The sequence below is a fragment of the Odontesthes bonariensis genome, chromosome 24 (genome assembly GCF_027942865.1).
Source record: "Odontesthes bonariensis isolate fOdoBon6 chromosome 24, fOdoBon6.hap1, whole genome shotgun sequence".
Classification (NCBI taxonomy): Eukaryota; Metazoa; Chordata; class Actinopteri; order Atheriniformes; family Atherinopsidae; genus Odontesthes; species Odontesthes bonariensis.
In genome coordinates, this window is record NC_134529.1 from 4993460 (window position 1) to 5011315 (window position 17856).

Below are 17856 nucleotides of genomic sequence, written 5' to 3' on the forward strand. Positions count from 1 at the left end.
AAACCCTTGGGTTTTATTTTACTCTCCCATGTCATTTTAAGGGCTCGGTATAGATTTGTATATAGCGAATGTTTATTCACTATTTTTATTTTATTTTATTTTATTTTATTTTATTTTATTTTATTTTATTTTATTTTACATTTATTTTTATTCTATTCTATTTGCTTGTTTTTACTTTAATTGTTTTCATATCTTTTACTGTATGCTGCTGCAACAAAACAATTTCCCAAATTGGGATGGATAAAGTATCTATCTATCTATCTATCTATCTATCTATCTATCTATCTATCTATCTAATAGAAGTGCTTTTATTTTGTGTATTCGTACCGGAAACACAATGCCTGCGTCACCGCGACTTTGCCGTGGCGTCGCTAAGCGCCTCGGGTAGAGAAAGCCACGGCTGTTGCTCGGTGTGTGGTGTGGGAGACAGTTGTGCACTTACAGTGTTTTTATGTTGTTTTACAACTAAACAGTGAATAAGTAAATCAGTACTAATCTTTTGTCACTTCATAACATTCCAGACAATGAATGGTAAGTCAACGAACGGTTCGTTGGGAGGAATGGCCTGCATCGAGGGTCTACCCCCGCTGCCGAAGAGCCTCAGCGGGCTGCTGAACTCAAGCGGCGGCTCCTGGAGAGAAATGGAGAGGATGTACGTAAAGAAAACCATGATCCAGGACGACCTGAGCCGAGGCAGGAACAACGCCGATAACCTGCTGGCCCACAAGCCGGCCAACCTCGACGCTGCTCTGGCTCTTCTGCGGAAAGAAATGGTAACAATTCAGCCAGTGTTCATTTTTATCAGTAGACGGGAAAGTGCTGCTTTTTTTCACCTCTGGTTCGGGCGACAGAGAGCCGTTGACCGCTTGCATTTAGCCAAATTCCCGAAGGAAACTCTTGTTGGTTGGATTTGGCTTTTGGAAAAAAAAAGCTTCAGCAATTTTACGATTAATAAGGTCACTTGTGTAGATTCGGCATGCATATAATCTATCATGCACCACATTATATAAATAAAATATTAAATTTCAGCAATGGATCTCGCTTTTTTTACTGCATACCTAGATTGCTTTGTGCAGGGAAGAAGGACCAAACCCAAATGTCTAATTGTTGTGCAGTTATATTATCCTTGAAGGAAAGTTTTTGTTTTTCCCAAGAGCATTTTTACATGGATACTCTAAAAACACAACATCTTGTAAGGAAGATAAAACTCTTGAAGTGAGCACTTAATCCGAGAGGAACAGGATCAGGATCAGCTTTGGGGAGAAATTAAGTCATTATGCTTGTGTTGACTTTTATTCTTAAGCCTAGCATCAACTCGGAAAAAAATCTTCCAGCGGACTGATACCTGTTATTAGATTCACTGACATATAATCAGAGTTAAAGACTGGTCAGACAAGTCAGACAAGATGTCCTTCCTGAGGTAGAGTCCATAACAGCTGTTGGTCATCACACAACAATAGCTTGTTTCTTAATATCCAATCAGTGGGGAGAACTGTTTTGGTACATGCTCTGCTAAATCCTAATTCTACTTCATGTGTTTTTTGTCTCCCTGAAGCACTTTCCCAGCTTATGCCGTTAATGTATCACTAAGAGTTCGTAGTTCACATAGCTCAGTAAGTGGTCAGTGTCCTATATTTCAGTCTGTAAGCCGCTCCCCAGTTTACAGAGCAGCGTGTTTGGCCTGTGAGCGGACTCTGAGTTGCGTCTGTCTGCTGAAAAACAATCCAGAGTTAATTCTGCGCCGTCAGCTGGGTGCTGTGCAGAAGAAATGCTCTCTTTACTGCCAAATAGTGATGCAAGAATCCCAAAAAGCTGCACAATAAGGACAGCGGGGGGATTGTTTGGAATGTTACCTGATAGATACTTTTGTGGATTAGTCGTTGTGGTTTTGTGTCGTGCATTTGTTTTGTTTTTTTGCAAACTTGTCAAGCTATTAGTATATTTTCACATTGGCTCTGAGGTGCAGAAACACAACAAGATGAGTCATTTCATAGGTGGGGTAGCCACTATATCAACGATAGAATAATTAACTAATTCATTGTTCCGACAGGTTCAATTAGCAGTATTAGTTAGGATTTTCTAAATGTTCTAAAGTTGTAGCTTTGACGTGTCTCACAGACATCATAGATAGATAGATAGATAGATAGATAAATACTTTATTCATCCCAATTTGGGAAATTATTGTGTTGCAACAGCGTACAGAAAAACAAGCAAATAGAATAGAATAAAAAATAAAGAGTAAACATCAGCTATAAACAAATCTACTGTATACAATAAACATCAGAGAAATAAAAATTAGCTATATACAAATCTACAGTATGAAGAGTATGGTAAATAATAATAATAGTAATAATAATAAACATCAGTAAACTAAATAAATAAAAACAAATTAGTACATTTAACAATAAATGTAAAAATAAATACATTTAACTGAGCAGACTGAACCAATAAGAAATATAGGGTATATGGATAATTTACATTATATTGTACTATGATGACCATCATTAACGATCATCTTGGCGCCGCCCCCCTCCTCAGGTGGGATTGCGTCAGCAGGACATGTCGCTGCTGTGCCAGCTGTGGTCGCTGCACGAGTCCATCCAGGAGTACAAGGGCAGCTGCCAGGACCTGAGCGCCGCCTCCAGCCTCAGCATGATGGAGAACGGCTTCTTTGACGAGGACGATGAGTATTACCCGGAGCCTGGCGCCACTCCCACCGGGGAGCAGCCGGATGGAGAAGTTGGAGACGGAGCCGCAACAATGGCGGCAGCCAAGAACGGGAGCAGCAGCATCAGAGGCAAAGACGACAGCTGGGACTCTTTCCGGGTTGCCCTCTGAGGCCTCGTTCTCAGCGTTTTTTCTGCAGATGGGTTCTTGTTTTGGGGCCCACGGACTGGGTTAAGCTGGAGGGAAAGTGAAGCTTCACAGAGGAGGAGTGGCAGGATGTGGTGTCTCTTTCTTTTTGTAATAGTTTAATGCTCCAGCTTAACTTCCAACTCCTCCTCAGGTGAAACACACACCTGCTCGTGCAGCAGGAGCTTCATCAGGCTGCAGAGCTGAGTGACCGGATGTACTCGATAACATCTGAAAGGAAGACTCCTTCTACTTTAAATTAGGCAACATACAGCATATAGGTCTTTTTTTATTAACTCTGCTGCTTCTGTATCAGCTGGATTTGCAAGCAAGTCGCTCTTTCTTGCGGCAGAACTTTTCTCTTTTACATATACAAAAATATATGAACAAAGTTTTATTATTTATTATATAATATAAATAACAAAAAAAAAGATATTTTTCTTGTTTCTCTCCACGGACGCTTTGTGCTGCAGCGCCACCAGGTGCAGGCAGACGGGATCCGCAGGCTGGAAGTCCGGTTGGGATTCCTGCCTTTCGGTCTTAGTGCAACAAGATGATTGATGTTGAGGACAAGTTGATGGAGATCGAGTTTGTGTTGCTTTAAATCGGTGAAATCATTCATTTACATGAAAGCAGAGGGCGGTCAGAGCTCACGGAGAAGGAAGTGAGGCGCTGGTGAACGGAGGAAGCAGAGCTCCAGGGTTTCAGCATCCTGCCTTCAGACGGAGCAGATGTCTGCTCTGAAAATGTGAGATGTTCAACATGCTGGAAACGGATTTGGCTGTTTTACGTAAAGCAGGAAGAAGAAAAAAAAGGCTTGACGCCCAGCGTGCTCAGCTGCAGACGGTGAGCTCCCCTGAACCTTCAAATCTCCCACTGCTTTGACCCTTTGCAGCCACCGTTGATGTGCTAGTTTTTTTTCTTTGGTGTGCAGGACTGCTCGAATTTGGTTTACACATTCTGTATTTTAATATTACCCGTGATCAGGATGCATAAACCGAGGAGCATAACTCATTTTATTATAACCTAGACCTTGTTTTGAGAGATATTGCTGTCATTCTCATGGAGGATAATTATTCTGTACTCACCTCCAAACACAGAAATGTTGCTGAACATAAGCAAAGGCACAATGGCATTATTAACCGTTCATAAATCTCAGCTACTTCTTCGTTGAGAGCATCTTAATCCAAAACAGTGACAAAGAAAATAAAGGACAATTCTCCTTAAATATGGTTGAAACGAGTCGGAAAAGAACAGGCTGTGAGGAATTATTCAAACACTTTCCACACATCCCCAGCTGTTGTCAGCTCATGATAAACCTTTGCTGGTTGTATGAATATCACAGCAACATTTAGCACCGTCACACTATTCGGTCGCTGCGGGCGAGACGCAACTACAAGCCAGGGCGCGCTGCAGCCCGGGGCCTGAAACTCTGAATAACACCGAACCGGTTTAACCTATATGAATCCTGGAGGTAAAAATAGTCGCACACGAGGCAGCAGAGCCAAGGTGTCTCCGGGCGGCGTCTCCTCTGATTGTAGGGCGATGTCAAAGGACACCGTCCATTACGCTGGACCACTGGAATGTCTCCTTTTGGACGCCACTCTGGGAATTGTGAAGTTTTTTTGTTTGTTTTTTAACTTCACACAGTTGTGTGCTGGACATCCAGCTCCGAACGGCTGAAAGAAACGAGTCGGTGAGCTTCTGGACTTCTTCACCAACCTGCACCCCCATTTCAGCCCACACCAAAGTAGCCCGGGCTGGTCCAAAAACTCTCTCACTCACCTGTTTTTTGGCCCGATAGTATAAAGGTGGCCCTTGATGGGGAAACGTACGAGCTGAGATCAGATTAGCTCAGATTCTTTGGTTTTGCTGGCTGTGCGAGTAAAAAGCTGCAGCTCTGAAGACCTTTGCATGCATCAGCTGAAAAACAGACTCATTTGTGTCCTGCTCTGAGATTCGAACAGATCTGGTCTCTGCAGCGTGTCCTCTGCTGGATATAACAGATGTCATGAATATCATGTCAATGTTCCAACATATCTGCAGCTTTCATTCTGAAACTGTTGCAGATGGAGCAGATTTTCCATTATAAGACAGTGCCGGTCAGTTGAATAGTGTTTTTGGTTCAGAGCGGCTTTATTGCACACATGTGGACGACTTAGGAAAAAGCCTGCAAACGTTACACAAAAACAGCCTCATTTCAGACTCTTGAGTGTATTCTGTGGCTGTTTCTCCCTGCAGGCGAAGGCAAAGATCTCATGCTAACCTCTTCAATTCCTTTCAGATGTGTGCTCATTCTTTGTCTTGTTTGAATCGTGTGTCATCTATGTGTGTGCTAATTGAACACGAACCAAGGTGCTGAAGTACGTGGTCGTATTAAACTCCTCGTAATGGATGTCTGACGTCTTAAAGAATGTCTCCAACACTCATCTGTAACTCTATATTCTCACCTAATTGACCCAGAAGTGTTTCATTATTAGGGTTATTGTTCATTTGTTGTCATCACCCGATGAAAGTCTGTAAGATTCATGCATCCTTACACTGATTTGTGCATCTGTGTAGCAACCAGAGCTGCAACAATTAATCCATTAGTTGCCAACCATGTTTATAAGCAACTAATTAGAGTAATTCTCTCAGAAAAAGTGCTTCTTTGTTTACTCTTCTACAACTGTAACCTGAAAACTGGAAATGATTCGCATCATTTTCACATTTAATGGATTTAATTGCATAAGATTAGATCTGATCTCAATTTGAATATTGATGCTATCGCTCCTTCAATCCAGTGGAATCTAACTACTTTGGGATATTTTAGTTTCAGAGGCACCTTCCTCAAACTCGAGCTACAAATTTACAAACCAACTTTTAAAGGAATAGTTCAACAGTTAGGGAAATTATCAACACTTTACATTAACTCTGGGTCTAATCTCTTTGGTGAACCAAGGCGGTTCCAGGGCAAAGAAAGAGAAACACTTTGTGGACTCTAGTTAATCTTTAGCCGACTCTGGTCCTCTTTGGGATCTCCTGTAGACTTCTGTCTTAGTGACGGGGAGTCAGGGTTGTGTTATGAGGGCAACTTGTCAAGCTGATGATGAAAAGTAGCTGTACAATATTCTTTTGAAGCTGGGTGATTGGAAATGTGTGGTAAGGTAGCTTAGCAGTTAGCCTCCCACCCTCCTTCCATTGGAAAATCCCCATTAAGCCAAACTATTCTTGCTCTAGTTTGATTACACGTGCTGGTCTCCTCTGATCAGAGTTTCCTCACCGATTTGCTTCATGCTCAACTGGATCTGAATGTTTGCTCTTTGTTTGTTATGTCTGTTAAGACACATGCATCTTAATGCTGTTAATATTTCCAGTTTAAATTCCAGATTCAGCTTCTGTTGGTCTGAAGCTCAGACCGCGTTTGATCGATTCATTCACAGGATAAATCTCGACCCCAGGCTTTTTATTGGATGTCTACACAGTTAGTGCCTTTGCAAACCTCCGGCTTGCCGTTCCTCATTTGAATTTCTACCCATTTTAAATGCATTTTGGATTCTAAAGCTGCTGCATGTAGAATTTAAGACTTACCCACTAAAACCCCCCTTACTAATAACGTATTGCATCACTGTTGCAAAGATTAATGAATGCCCAGCGATTGTTGCTCGTCTGTCGCTGTGCTACAAATTCCCAGAACAGGTGGATTAAAAGCTGCATTAAGAGATCTTGTTGTTCGGGAAAAGAAGATCTGGGCAGAGTCTGGTCAAAGTCTGGTTTTTTGCTGCTCTGAATCAAACGAAACCCCCAAAGAACAAGTTTTACTCTCTCAAGACCAAGTTTAAGCTTCTGCATGTGGCAGCTTTAAACTCGGAAATGCGACAGCCTTAAAACCAGTCATGTCTTCTGTTAGGGAAGCTGCATGCTACACTCCTCACTTGTATAATTGTGCTCTTGTTTGTGTTAAATCTCCCGAGCACCACAGCTACGTGATCCTCTGAGTCGGTCTTTATTACGCAAGCACATTGCGCTCCTTGTTCAGTAGCACTTCTGTAGCTAATTCCAGCATAAGAGCGCTAAAAAGGAGCTTTAAATTCAACACCAGCTAACTGTACCCACTAGTGTGTGTGTTTCCTATTTCAAAAGCCTCAAATAATTCCCTATTTTCATGTGATTATTGGATGTGTAACACGCCGATGTCATCTCAGGGCAAACTTCTGCAAACTTCTGGTTTTGTGTGTGCTCGGCTCCTGGCGGAATATAATTGGAACGCATTTTTAGTTTGACTTCGGGATCATTCTGGTGATGTTTTTTTGTGATTTGAATGTTAAATGTTTTTGTGTGAGTCTCGTAATCAGAGAGCCTCACCATTTTGTTCCAACTTTGAACAATCAAAGGAGGGCAGGCCACTAAGGGGAGTCAAAAAAGATTGGTATGTTGGTGACTAAAGTGAAGAGTATTGCTGCAATCACAGTCACGCCCCAGCTGCGGTTGCTGTTAAATCACATGTGAGGAGACTCGTGCTGTGATGCTTCTTTCACAGCTCATTAAAGCTGGTCATCGCTGGGTTTTAGGATGTGAACGAGCAAAGAAACAAACCAGACCGCCTTAAAGGGCATCAATCAATCATAGATTATCAGTGAAGATACACTCAATATCTTAAATTAAACAAATGGGTTAAGTCTGTAAATGTTAACTCGATAATAAACCAGAAAACTCTGAAATTGTATTCGTACTTGTACAGCATATTACTCATAATCAAGCATTAAATCACTGTAGTAGGAAAAAAGAAAAGGTTTTGATGTATTTTGTGTTGCATAAACAAAGGAAAAGGTTGTTATAAAGGTTGTGTTCATTCCTCCTTTCTATGGATGACCATGCTGCTGTTTGTCTGGACTGTAGCTCTCCTCTTGTACTTATTTTGGGATGCATTTAATAAAGTGATTCCATACTTTTCAGGTCTGGTGTGATGTTTTAAATACGGTGAAGATAGAGGAGGAGGTGTGGGATTTTAAATGTGAATCATGTGGCTCATTCTTTTATTCGATAATAAGTTGTAAACACAGTGCGTTGCTGGTTATTTCACCACGAACTGAAGTCTTAAACCAGTGAAAAATTGATCTGAAGATGGTGCTGCAGCAGCTTAAAAGCTCGTTAACTTAAAAGGTGGTCACATTTATGCTACTTCAGTGGTTTGAAATATTAACTGATTGTTTGGTATGAAGCTTAAAATCCAGGGTTAGGTTAGTTAGGATGCTTTTCAACTGATCCTCTGTGGAGGTTTTCAATTCTCAGCTAAAAAATATGCCCGTCTTCATGAATATAAGAAGTTTCAGCTCAGGTTTGGCAGCAGGACCAATCCTCACACCCTCCCATCCTCCTTCTTCACAGCCTTGCTCTGCTTTATACAAGCCCGAGTGCCTAATTTAAATCATGCAGATCTTATCGGCGGTCTGGTCCTCGCTTTCGAAAGAAGAAGACATAAAAACCGAAGTGGCAGATCTGGAAAACTATCTGAAAGAAACAGGAACAGACACAGCAAAGACCTGAGAGATGCATCTGGACCTTCAGCCGATCCATTTTCTGTTCACCGAAGCCTCATCAGAAATGGGCTCCGTGGAAAAATAAAGGTGCTCAAACCAAATACTTACTCTAGTTGCATTTCTAATTATGTTTGTGCATATTTCAATCGATCACTGCACTGTGCTGTACACTTCCATGGAGTCAGGGCTGAACAGGGAGCCATTCATGACAAGAACTTAACTATTTCAATCTATTCAACATGCGTAAATACAAACTTGGAACACAGGAAAGGCAGGCATCAGCAGCAGGAGTGGGGAGTGCAATGTGTCTCAAACTCCAGCTCACTGAGAGGAAAGTCAGGTAATCACAGAAGCTGTTTATCCCCCTGCAGCCATGAATGTCTGCTCCTCATGTTGTACCCACACAAATCAGACTTAACTGCTGGCACAGCAGGGAGAAATCAAGAGGATTACCAGAGTAATTGGACATCATGTGGTCCCCCTCTGTCTTTAATTCCAAACAGCAGTTTCTGAAGGTGTTTCAAACTAACCAGACAAACATGTAGTTGTGCCACAGAGAATGATGCTTATAACGCACCAAAGATCATCTTCATTCCCAAAATGTCAGGCAGCCGCAGTGAGACAGAGGAAGACACATCCCTCTCAGACCAAAGCACGCTTCCTCTCCCTCTCTGGGCTGCTGCCCTACTTCTTCTTCCTGAATGCATCTGACTTGCATTTAAATGCACCGATCTGCATTTTGGTCTCCAGTAGCTGCCATTCCTGTGCGGTTCCAGTCTAATTGATCATTACTGCAGCAGGGCGCTTTGATGTGGCAGCCTCTGGTGCTCGGAGGAATTACCGATGATGCTAACACTGTTTTTTATTTTCATGCTTACTCCATCTGAATTCTCAGAAACCTCCCCGAGAGACTGAAGAAGTAGGTCATTCAGCAATAAAGTCAAGTTCACGCGGGAAAGTTGTTTTTTTTGCAGGTGGTTTAGAGTCTCTTAGATGTGTATTCACTGTAGCATTTATTATTTATTATTATTAGTTAGTAGTAGTATTTTTATTAGAATTTGTATTATTATTGTTGTTGTTAATATACAATCATTGTAAATATTAATAATTTTTTTGAGCTACTTGACTAATTTGAATTTCCCCCATTGGGGAATGAATAAAGTATTTTTATATTCTATTTCTAGCGTTTAAAATGGATGAAAATGCTGTGTGTATTCTGGTTTTTCGACAGTTCTTTGGGTTCAGTCCGCATGGTTTTTAGTCCATGTCGTCTCTCTCTGTGCTGCCGGTCTGAGCGTCTGCTCAGAGATTAGAGCAGATTAACGTAATCTTGACAGAGAGCAAATCCAAGGTGCGCTTCACTCTCTCCACAGGATGGGATGGGCTCGGCTGCTCTATCGCAGTAATCTGCACGCATGAAAGCTGAGCTTCCAGTGAATTAGAACGCCACTGGAGACGTTTCAAGATCAAAGTCACCAGTTGCTGATTATTGCTGAGAATGAGTGTTTTCTGGAGGCCACTGATGGCAGTGCAGCCAGCACAGAAAAGAGGTGCTTGTTTTTCTCTGTGACTGAAATACAAATGATCTCTGGTTTGATACACAACCTGCCTCCAAGTGATGTTGTAACTGTTGTAGCTGTCCTGATTCAGCTGCTCTGCTTCCTGCTCACATCTCGCCTCGGCTGCTTTGAAAACAGTCTCTGTAAGTAGCTGCTAATGAGTTTAAGGGCCAGCAGAGCCAGCTCGTCCTTGTCCTCGCTTTTCCTTCAGCATCATGAAGCTTGTGTTTTTTTTAATTATGTCAAATAATCAGATGGTTTGTCACAGATATTCATGCTTCCCTCAGCATGAACTGTGCGACTACCTGATTTGCCTTCTTGCTCAAAGTTTACAGAGATGAACGCACTGGTTCAGTCTGCGGTTCGTACCTATAAAAGGAGAATATTCCTGGGATGAAAACAGACATTCTCTGTTTAGTTCCGCCCTGTTGGACCCTGAGGGTGTACTGAGAGTGTTGTGCTTTGTTCACACACAAGCGGCTGTGAGGTGGCTGCTGTTCCAGTAATCTGATTAGTAAAACTTGGATTAAACGGCTGCAGGAACTGAATGTCCAAACTCCACAGCTAACATTTTGAAAGTTGGTCAGTTGCATCGTTCAAAGAGGTCAAATAAAATAAAATAAAATAAAATGAAGAGACATGGTATCCTACTAATATATAATATATCTGACTATCCCGAAGGGCTCTCAAAATTAAAGCAAATTAAGCAAAATTAGCTTTTTAGGCAAGATTATCGTGCGCACGTTCTATAAAAATGTCAACACGTTAACAGATATATATAGATGTACCCATCCCTTTATGACCACAGTACCCATCTTCTGATGGCCACTTCCAGCAGGATAATGCACCATGTCACAAAGCTCATATCATCTCAAACTGGTTTCTTGAGCATGAACAATGAGTTCTCTGCACTCCAATGGCCTCCACAGTCACCAGATCTCAGTCCAACAGAGCAGCTTTGGGATGTGGTGGAACGGGAGATTCTCATCATAGATGTGCAGCCGACAGATCTGCAGCAGCTGCCTGATGTTAGCATGTTAATATGGAGCAAAACCTCTGAGGAATGTTTCCAACACCTGGTTGAAAGTATGCAAAGAAGAATAAATGACCCAAACCTATCTTACGGTCTGCCCTGTTCTCGTAGGGAGAAACACCTCTGCCACAGTCGTCAGTCGGACCCAGAATCCCACGAGAAATCCCACATCTGACCCCAGAAATGTTGTGGAAAGGAAACCACTCTCCCAAGAGAAGATGAGAAGTGTCTTTTGTCAGTTTATTTTAGCCAAGACCTCATGATGAAACGTTCCGGCTATGCCAAAGCTTGACAGAAAGAAGTGAAACTGAAATGAAAAACACATATTTATGGAGTCTGTGACACAGTTTACAGGCAGCAAGATGATACGAACAGAGCCAAGAAGGCACAAAAGGAGGATGGAGTCACCCTGACCTTCCCCACGCCACTGAGTATAACCCATATACGTTCCAAAAGCTTATTTTATTGGAGGCTGACGCGGTAAATCCCCTCATTCCACAAACCTGCATCTGCTTGTGACGTTTGTTTTCCAGATGAAACATTGTTCTGTTTGCAGACACACATTCCAGGAACAGAGGGGGAAGGTTTCGGGAATTTAACCAACGGTGGCATAATGTTCATGATGTTCTGGAGGTCATTTCAGTGTCTTCACAAAACAAAAAAAGCATTGATTATTTCATCCACTCCCAGTTGCTTCTTACAGGAACCATCAAATAAAACAAGGAAACGGTCGATGAGTCCATCTTTATCAGATTTAAGCTTTAATCTAAAACATAACTAAACTGCTCGAGCTTCTTGTGTAACATCAGTAAAATGCAAAAAAAGCAACTTGATCCTGTTTGAAACATGTTAAAAAAGGACGACAAGCTATGAAAAATTCTTTTTTTTTTGTCATTATAATTCAAATCCATCATTACATCCATAGGTCAACCCTTCAAATCCAAATATTTCCATCAATCTAATGTTTATACAATGCCAATCAATCAGGCTCTGTCAGGAATCAGCATGGATTCAACACTCCTGCAAACTTCTGCTGCCTCCTCTGATTGTGTGGCCTGAAACATCATCAAGAGGAGAATCAGTGAAAGCGTGGAGCTCTTATAAGGACCGTTTAAACCTGCCACAGGTCACGTATTCAACCTGAATTACCAGGACAATCCGGCAGGTTAAAGGAGAGCCACCTTCAACACACTTTAGACTCAGCATACCTCACTAAGCCATTAATCTCGCCTCAGATTACATCCCTCGGTCGGCTCTGTCTCGAAGAGGATTACATTTCTTTTTGGTAACATAGATTTAGATAGATACACTTTCTTTTTCACAGCCGAGGCTTTATTGTAGCAGTGAATAAGTGTAAAATCAATAAAGTGAACTTCCCTTCACCCCCTCAATCCTGCTGAGCCTCTTGATTTACTGTGTGTTTGTGTGTTGACATGCAGTGTGTGAGTCAGCTAAGGTAGGCATCTCACCACTGATCTAAAGAATGTGCAGAGTGCTTCCTGGGTCCTGTCCAGACAGAGAAGCAGTAGCTGTTTGTGTCATTTCTGGCTCAGAAACTGGAGCTTGTTAAACAGTAACCTGGATCAGCCTTTCTTTCTCTGTAGGGTTTCCTCTTTAGTCGGTTTTAAATAGACAGAAATGAAGTGGAAAGAGCAGGAGAGCAAAAAGGTCAAAAGAGAACCTGAAGAAAAATGTCCTTTCTCCATCTTTCAAGTAAATGAGTTTGGCGTCCACCATCACGCTTTCAACCCTGAGGCGCCGCACGTGGAAGTCCGAGCGTGGAGCAGATGTTCGTTAAGATGTCGACATGTCCTGGATGCTCCAAGGAAGCTGCTGACAGGCCTGAGCCACGCAGGTTTCTGACAGCAGGCCCAAGCAAACGGCCACCAGAGACAGACGTCTGCTGCAGTTCAGGATCACTGGAGATGGAAGAGACACGAAGGGACAGAAAAATCACACAAGCTCTTTCATTCACGTTCAACACGGCGCTTCAGAGAAATGTGGAAGAACACAGCGAGCGAGTGAGTGCAAAAAGAAACCATGTGAGGCTCTTTATCAGCGAGTAACAATAAAACATCTTTATCTTCACAGTCTGAGCTCTCTGGGGTCAGGGAGGTTTTTTTCAAACAAAAGCAGAGCCAGTTGCCCCCTGCTGGAGATTTTCAGTTTATCTGAACAATTAAACATAAAAAAATATATGAACCTTATGACTTTGATGACTTTGTGAACACAGTTCACCAGTAAAGCCACAAATGGGTGTTAAATCGCCACCGTGCACATTTTTAACCAGTTAAGTACAGCATAGAAATAAAATATGTATAAACAAGAAAATTCTGTCTTTTTCTGGGCCGAGTTCATTTTAGAGTGACTGAGATGAAGTGGAAAACTGACCCGCGGTGCGATGCATCAAACATTTAAACACTTTGTGGACATAATGGAGGCTGTGACCTCCAGGCCAAAGAGGACAGGAACCGCCTGGATATTTAAATCAGCACACAGTTTAAAGCTGCCACCTGTGATGGTCACAACCAAACATTAGAGACGATGCTGAACCCCAAACTGCAGCTTTACTCTGCAATAAGAGTCTTGGTGCTGAGCTGACCTGCCTGCAGTCCAGACCCGTCACTCACAGATAATATTTTGTGCATCATGGAATGAAAAATATGAAAACGTAGGCTCCAAACTGCTGAGCAACTGAGATCCTATATATCCAGCAACATACCTGTTCTGAAACGTCTCAAAAAGCCTTTGATGCCTTTATCTTTCTGGGCGATTTTAACTTTTTGTATGAAGGAAAAAAGACAAAAACTTAACATGCATTTCCCAGTCAGAGTCATAGGTCATTTCAATTTGACGTGGGAAAACTGAATCCAGCTGTGTGACTTTCCCAGTCCAGTCAAACCCTGCCTTTTACAAAACATTTGCTCAATTAAAAAGGAAAAATGTTGCATAAACTAAAGAATGAAAGCAAAGTCAGTAAGCTAGGCTTGATGTGCCTTTGGGGTAGATTTAGTTTGTTACTTTTGGGCAGAGACGAGCCGTTTGTTCTTAGCTCACAGCTGTAGCTCCATATTTAGCCAGGTGTTAGCCATTTAACCGTAAATGTCTTTCTAAGAATCAAGATAATGCATCAGCACTCTGAAAGCTGGTGCAACACATCTCTTTATCCTTCTTCTCACTGCAATGTGACAAGTTACACCTTTAAAAATTCAACTGAGGGCATCTGTGCATCCTCCCTGCACCTCGGAGGAGCCACAAACCCCGGAGGAATCTCATTATCCGGGCAAACAAAAAGCTAAGCTGCCTGAATATCTGGGACCTGGTGTCTCCTACCTCTGATAGCCTGCGAGTTTGAGGTGAGCACAAACAGCTTGATGAGGCCCAGACAGAGCGGGGAGTAGTCATGCTCCCAGATGACGGCCGGGATGAGGAGGACTTTGCCGTAGCAGGACAGCAGCAGGGCCCTGAAGAGCAGGCTGAGCTCCACGGTCCCGCCCTGCAGCCGGCTCACCCACAGCCAAAGGAAGCACAGCACGGCGCCGCAGAACGCCGACAGCTCTGCCAACACACGTCCACAAGCTCAGGAATCAACACCCGAATTAAGAAATTCATCAGGCAAACTATCAAACATCATAACAGGTTTTTATCTTTTAATTTGAATGTTTTCATATTTTCGAAAGTCTGGAGATTCTTCCCCCATCTTTTCAATCTTATCAACCGAATAAATGATTTACGGGTTATGTCGATCACAGATTGCGATAGTAATGTTGGTTAAAAAACAGTATATTCATATATATTCTTCCGTCCAAAATATTTTCTTTCTCAGACAATACAAGTGGGGAATGTTTCAGTAAACTCCCCGAACATCTATGAGTTCCCCTTGGATTTAATACACATTAACAAAAACTTACCGAGGGCAACCAGTCCGAACATGCCGTAAAACTCCCATTCTTTGGTGTATCTGATGATGTCAGCGGGGTCGCTGCTCTGCTCAGAGCTATGGAGCACGGACCACCGGAGGTAGGCCTCACACAGCAGGCAGAAGACACACAACTTCCAGTGGATCTGCAGGAGCACGGAGGAACATTAACAACCCTGTGTCTTAAAGAAGAACAGGTTGGACCCATGTGTTCAAAAACACAAGTAAAAGATCTAAATATTTCAAAACTGAGGAATTCTGTTGTTGTTTTTATGCCAAAACCTTCATGAAAAGTTGGGATCAAAGCGTTTTTACCACCATGTTACATCACATCTCCTTTTAACAAGGTTTTATTCATCAGTTTCAAACATTTCAAATTCTCCGTTGCAACATTTGATTTGTTCCCTTTGTTTTTTTTAAACATACAGTGCTTCACAAAGAAAAAAAAGCATTCCTCTGAAAATGGTCAGACATAAGTACTGGACTGAAAATTAGTGATAAAAGCAGCAAATATCCGAAGATAAACTTTATTTTGAGATAAACTAAGCCTGAAGAACTATTGCTCAAAACCATTTTAAAAGATTACAAGAAAGTCTGGCTGCTTGGAGGCAAAATATAAAGAAATGAGGGCTGGATCAAGACTTCAGCACAGTACCCAGTTATCAGTTAAAAAAAACTAAAACTAAAAGGTTACTTACGTTCAAGCTCGTGTTAAACAGAATGTGTCTGAATGCCTGGGTCTTGCACAAAATGGCATCAATGAGGATGATAACTGGGTCATACTCTATGTATTTATCCACTGGCTTCTGGCAGGACTCCTGGAGAAACAGTAAGAAGAACCACATGCTGTTTACATATATGTAAATATCGTCGTGTAGGTATGGCAGTAAAATACTATGCAGCATTTTAAAGAATAAATATCAAAGAGACGTGAGACGAGGCAGCAGACCGGTGTAAAATCACAGCTCAGTGACAACACAACACCCACTTACAATGTTTGAATTATTAATAACCAAGTTATACAGATAAAGACCGGCCGTATTTCTGTTTTATTTACATCGCGACGGACTTAATTATTGGCTAATATGCTCGTCAAACACTGTAAAGTTAGACCGGACGGCTCAAAACAAAGATGTGAATAATGAACCCACACATATAGTTATCTTCAGGATGCCGTTTCTGTAATCCCTGTGAAGCTCCGCTGCCTTTTCGTTACATTCAACACATCTATAAACGTCTTTCCCCATTCTTTCATTTATACACAGCTATAAGCAACATGCTAACTTTCAAAACAACCGAACCGGAAGTGCAACCCGGAAGTGCCACGGGTCGTACCATTCCGATTTCAAAATAAAAGTACAGATTTGGCAGCTTCTGAAAAGTTGTCTTCTGAAACGTGTAGCTTTCAAAACTCTCCCAAGTTAGCATGTTTTGTGATTGATCATGATTTGATGTGATATTTTGTTTTTAGAAGAGCTGTTCTGTGCTTGACAGAATCAATAGAATCAGCACAGAGCATTATAAGGACACAGTTCCAGAGCCAGATGCCACAAACATCATCCAGAATTGATCTCACCCGGAAAACACTTTGTTCTCACTGCTGCTTTCTAAGAGGGGTACCTAGTACTGATGGTATGTGTGTTAAAAATCAAAGTGTCTATGCAATACACTCTAAGCAATATTGTATTTTTAATCTCTGCTACTGTTATCTATGTTGTTCTTGCTGCTTTTATTCATGTTTTTATTTCCTTTTAGCTACCACAAGGTTGTAATTTCCGTTGTACATCTGTGCATTGACAATAAAGGTTCTCTTTCTTACTCTTATTCAGAAAAATAGTAACATTAATATTTTCTGTCCTTTACAGTAGACTGCCCCAATGTTTAATTTCCAATTCAGTCTGTTGTCCAGGTAAACTCCCACGTATCTATTCCTCCATCATCTCCACATCTTTTCCCAGGACATAAATAGTGTTTTGCTTATTCCTGGCCCTCCAGAAATCCACAATCATCTTCTTTGTCTGGATGCAACAGCTATATCAGAGATGTCATATTCATTTTTTCACCTGGACATGGGTTCTGGAACGGCTCTAACAGCTCTCCGCTCAGATTTAAGACTATACAGGCAGACAGAGACTGCAGACAGAGAGGGAACAGTAAAGGAGGAGGATTACAGATCCTGTTAACAACAGATGGTGTAATCCTGGATATGTCACAGAGAAGAAGCGTCCATGTTGTCTACCGAGAGAGTTCACCTTTGTCACTTGCTGACACTGTGTGTGACATCATCAACTAAGTTTTTGTCTAGCCACAAAAACAACACCCCAACCCACTGATGGAGACCACTGAAGATTTCTACCACACCTTCCTCTCTGCTACAGTTCATCTTTCTACATGTTTGTCAACTGATTTTGGTCTTACTTTATTTAATCTATATAGAATTTTGTTATCTAGCTACAAAAATAACACGTCTGTAATGATATTTCAATATAATTTTCCTTCAGGGGGTTCGGCAATACAAGCAAATGTAATTTTAGATCAAGATTCAACAACAAGGTGATTCAAAGGGTTTTATGTAGAACACAAAAACATTAAAGACCAAATGTACAGTTGAAAAAGAAAAAGGTAAAACAGAGAGACAGATACAGCAGTGTGAAAAGTGATTTAACAAAGTCCCTCGATACAATGAAATTATCTGGGAGTTGCTTAGTTCTAACTAAGGACAGAAAGCTTCTGAGGACCAAAAAAAATAAAAACTGCTCAAAGCAATCTGCTTCTTTCATTTAAAACATTTAAAAAAAAAAGACTAAAATCATGTTGGGATGCTTCGAACTGGAAATGAATGTTAAAAAAATAAAAAGTAAAAATACATAAAAAGGACCGGTTCATATAAAACCAGAATTTTTTTTTTAAAAATAAACTCTTCAGTGGTTGGAAAAGGGTATTATTGAACCGAACTGAACTATTAAAGTCTTA

The 17856-nt window shown here is 41.4% G+C and overlaps 2 protein-coding genes across 2 annotated transcripts; one reads left to right on the forward strand and one right to left on the reverse strand.

The window, feature by feature from the left end:
• The first annotated feature begins 370 nt into the window (after nucleotides 1-370).
• Nucleotides 371-7784, forward strand: fam89a (family with sequence similarity 89 member A). The gene is made up of 3 exons (XM_075459085.1): nucleotides 371-410; nucleotides 522-773; nucleotides 2539-7784. The coding sequence occupies exons 2-3, from the start codon at nucleotides 525-527 to the stop codon at nucleotides 2836-2838; spliced, it is 549 nt and encodes a 182-aa protein (XP_075315200.1). The 5' UTR covers nucleotides 371-410; nucleotides 522-524; the 3' UTR covers nucleotides 2839-7784.
• A 3912-nt stretch (nucleotides 7785-11696) lies between these two features.
• Nucleotides 11697-16185, reverse strand: arv1 (ARV1 fatty acid homeostasis modulator). Its single transcript, XM_075458943.1, has 5 exons — nucleotides 16035-16185; nucleotides 15582-15701; nucleotides 14876-15029; nucleotides 14298-14522; nucleotides 11697-12883 (listed from the first exon to the last, which is right to left on the reverse strand). Exons 1-5 carry the CDS (start codon nucleotides 16128-16130, stop codon nucleotides 12759-12761), a joined length of 720 nt encoding a protein of 239 aa, XP_075315058.1. The 5' UTR covers nucleotides 16131-16185; the 3' UTR covers nucleotides 11697-12758.
• Nucleotides 16186-17856: the final 1671 nt, after the last annotated feature.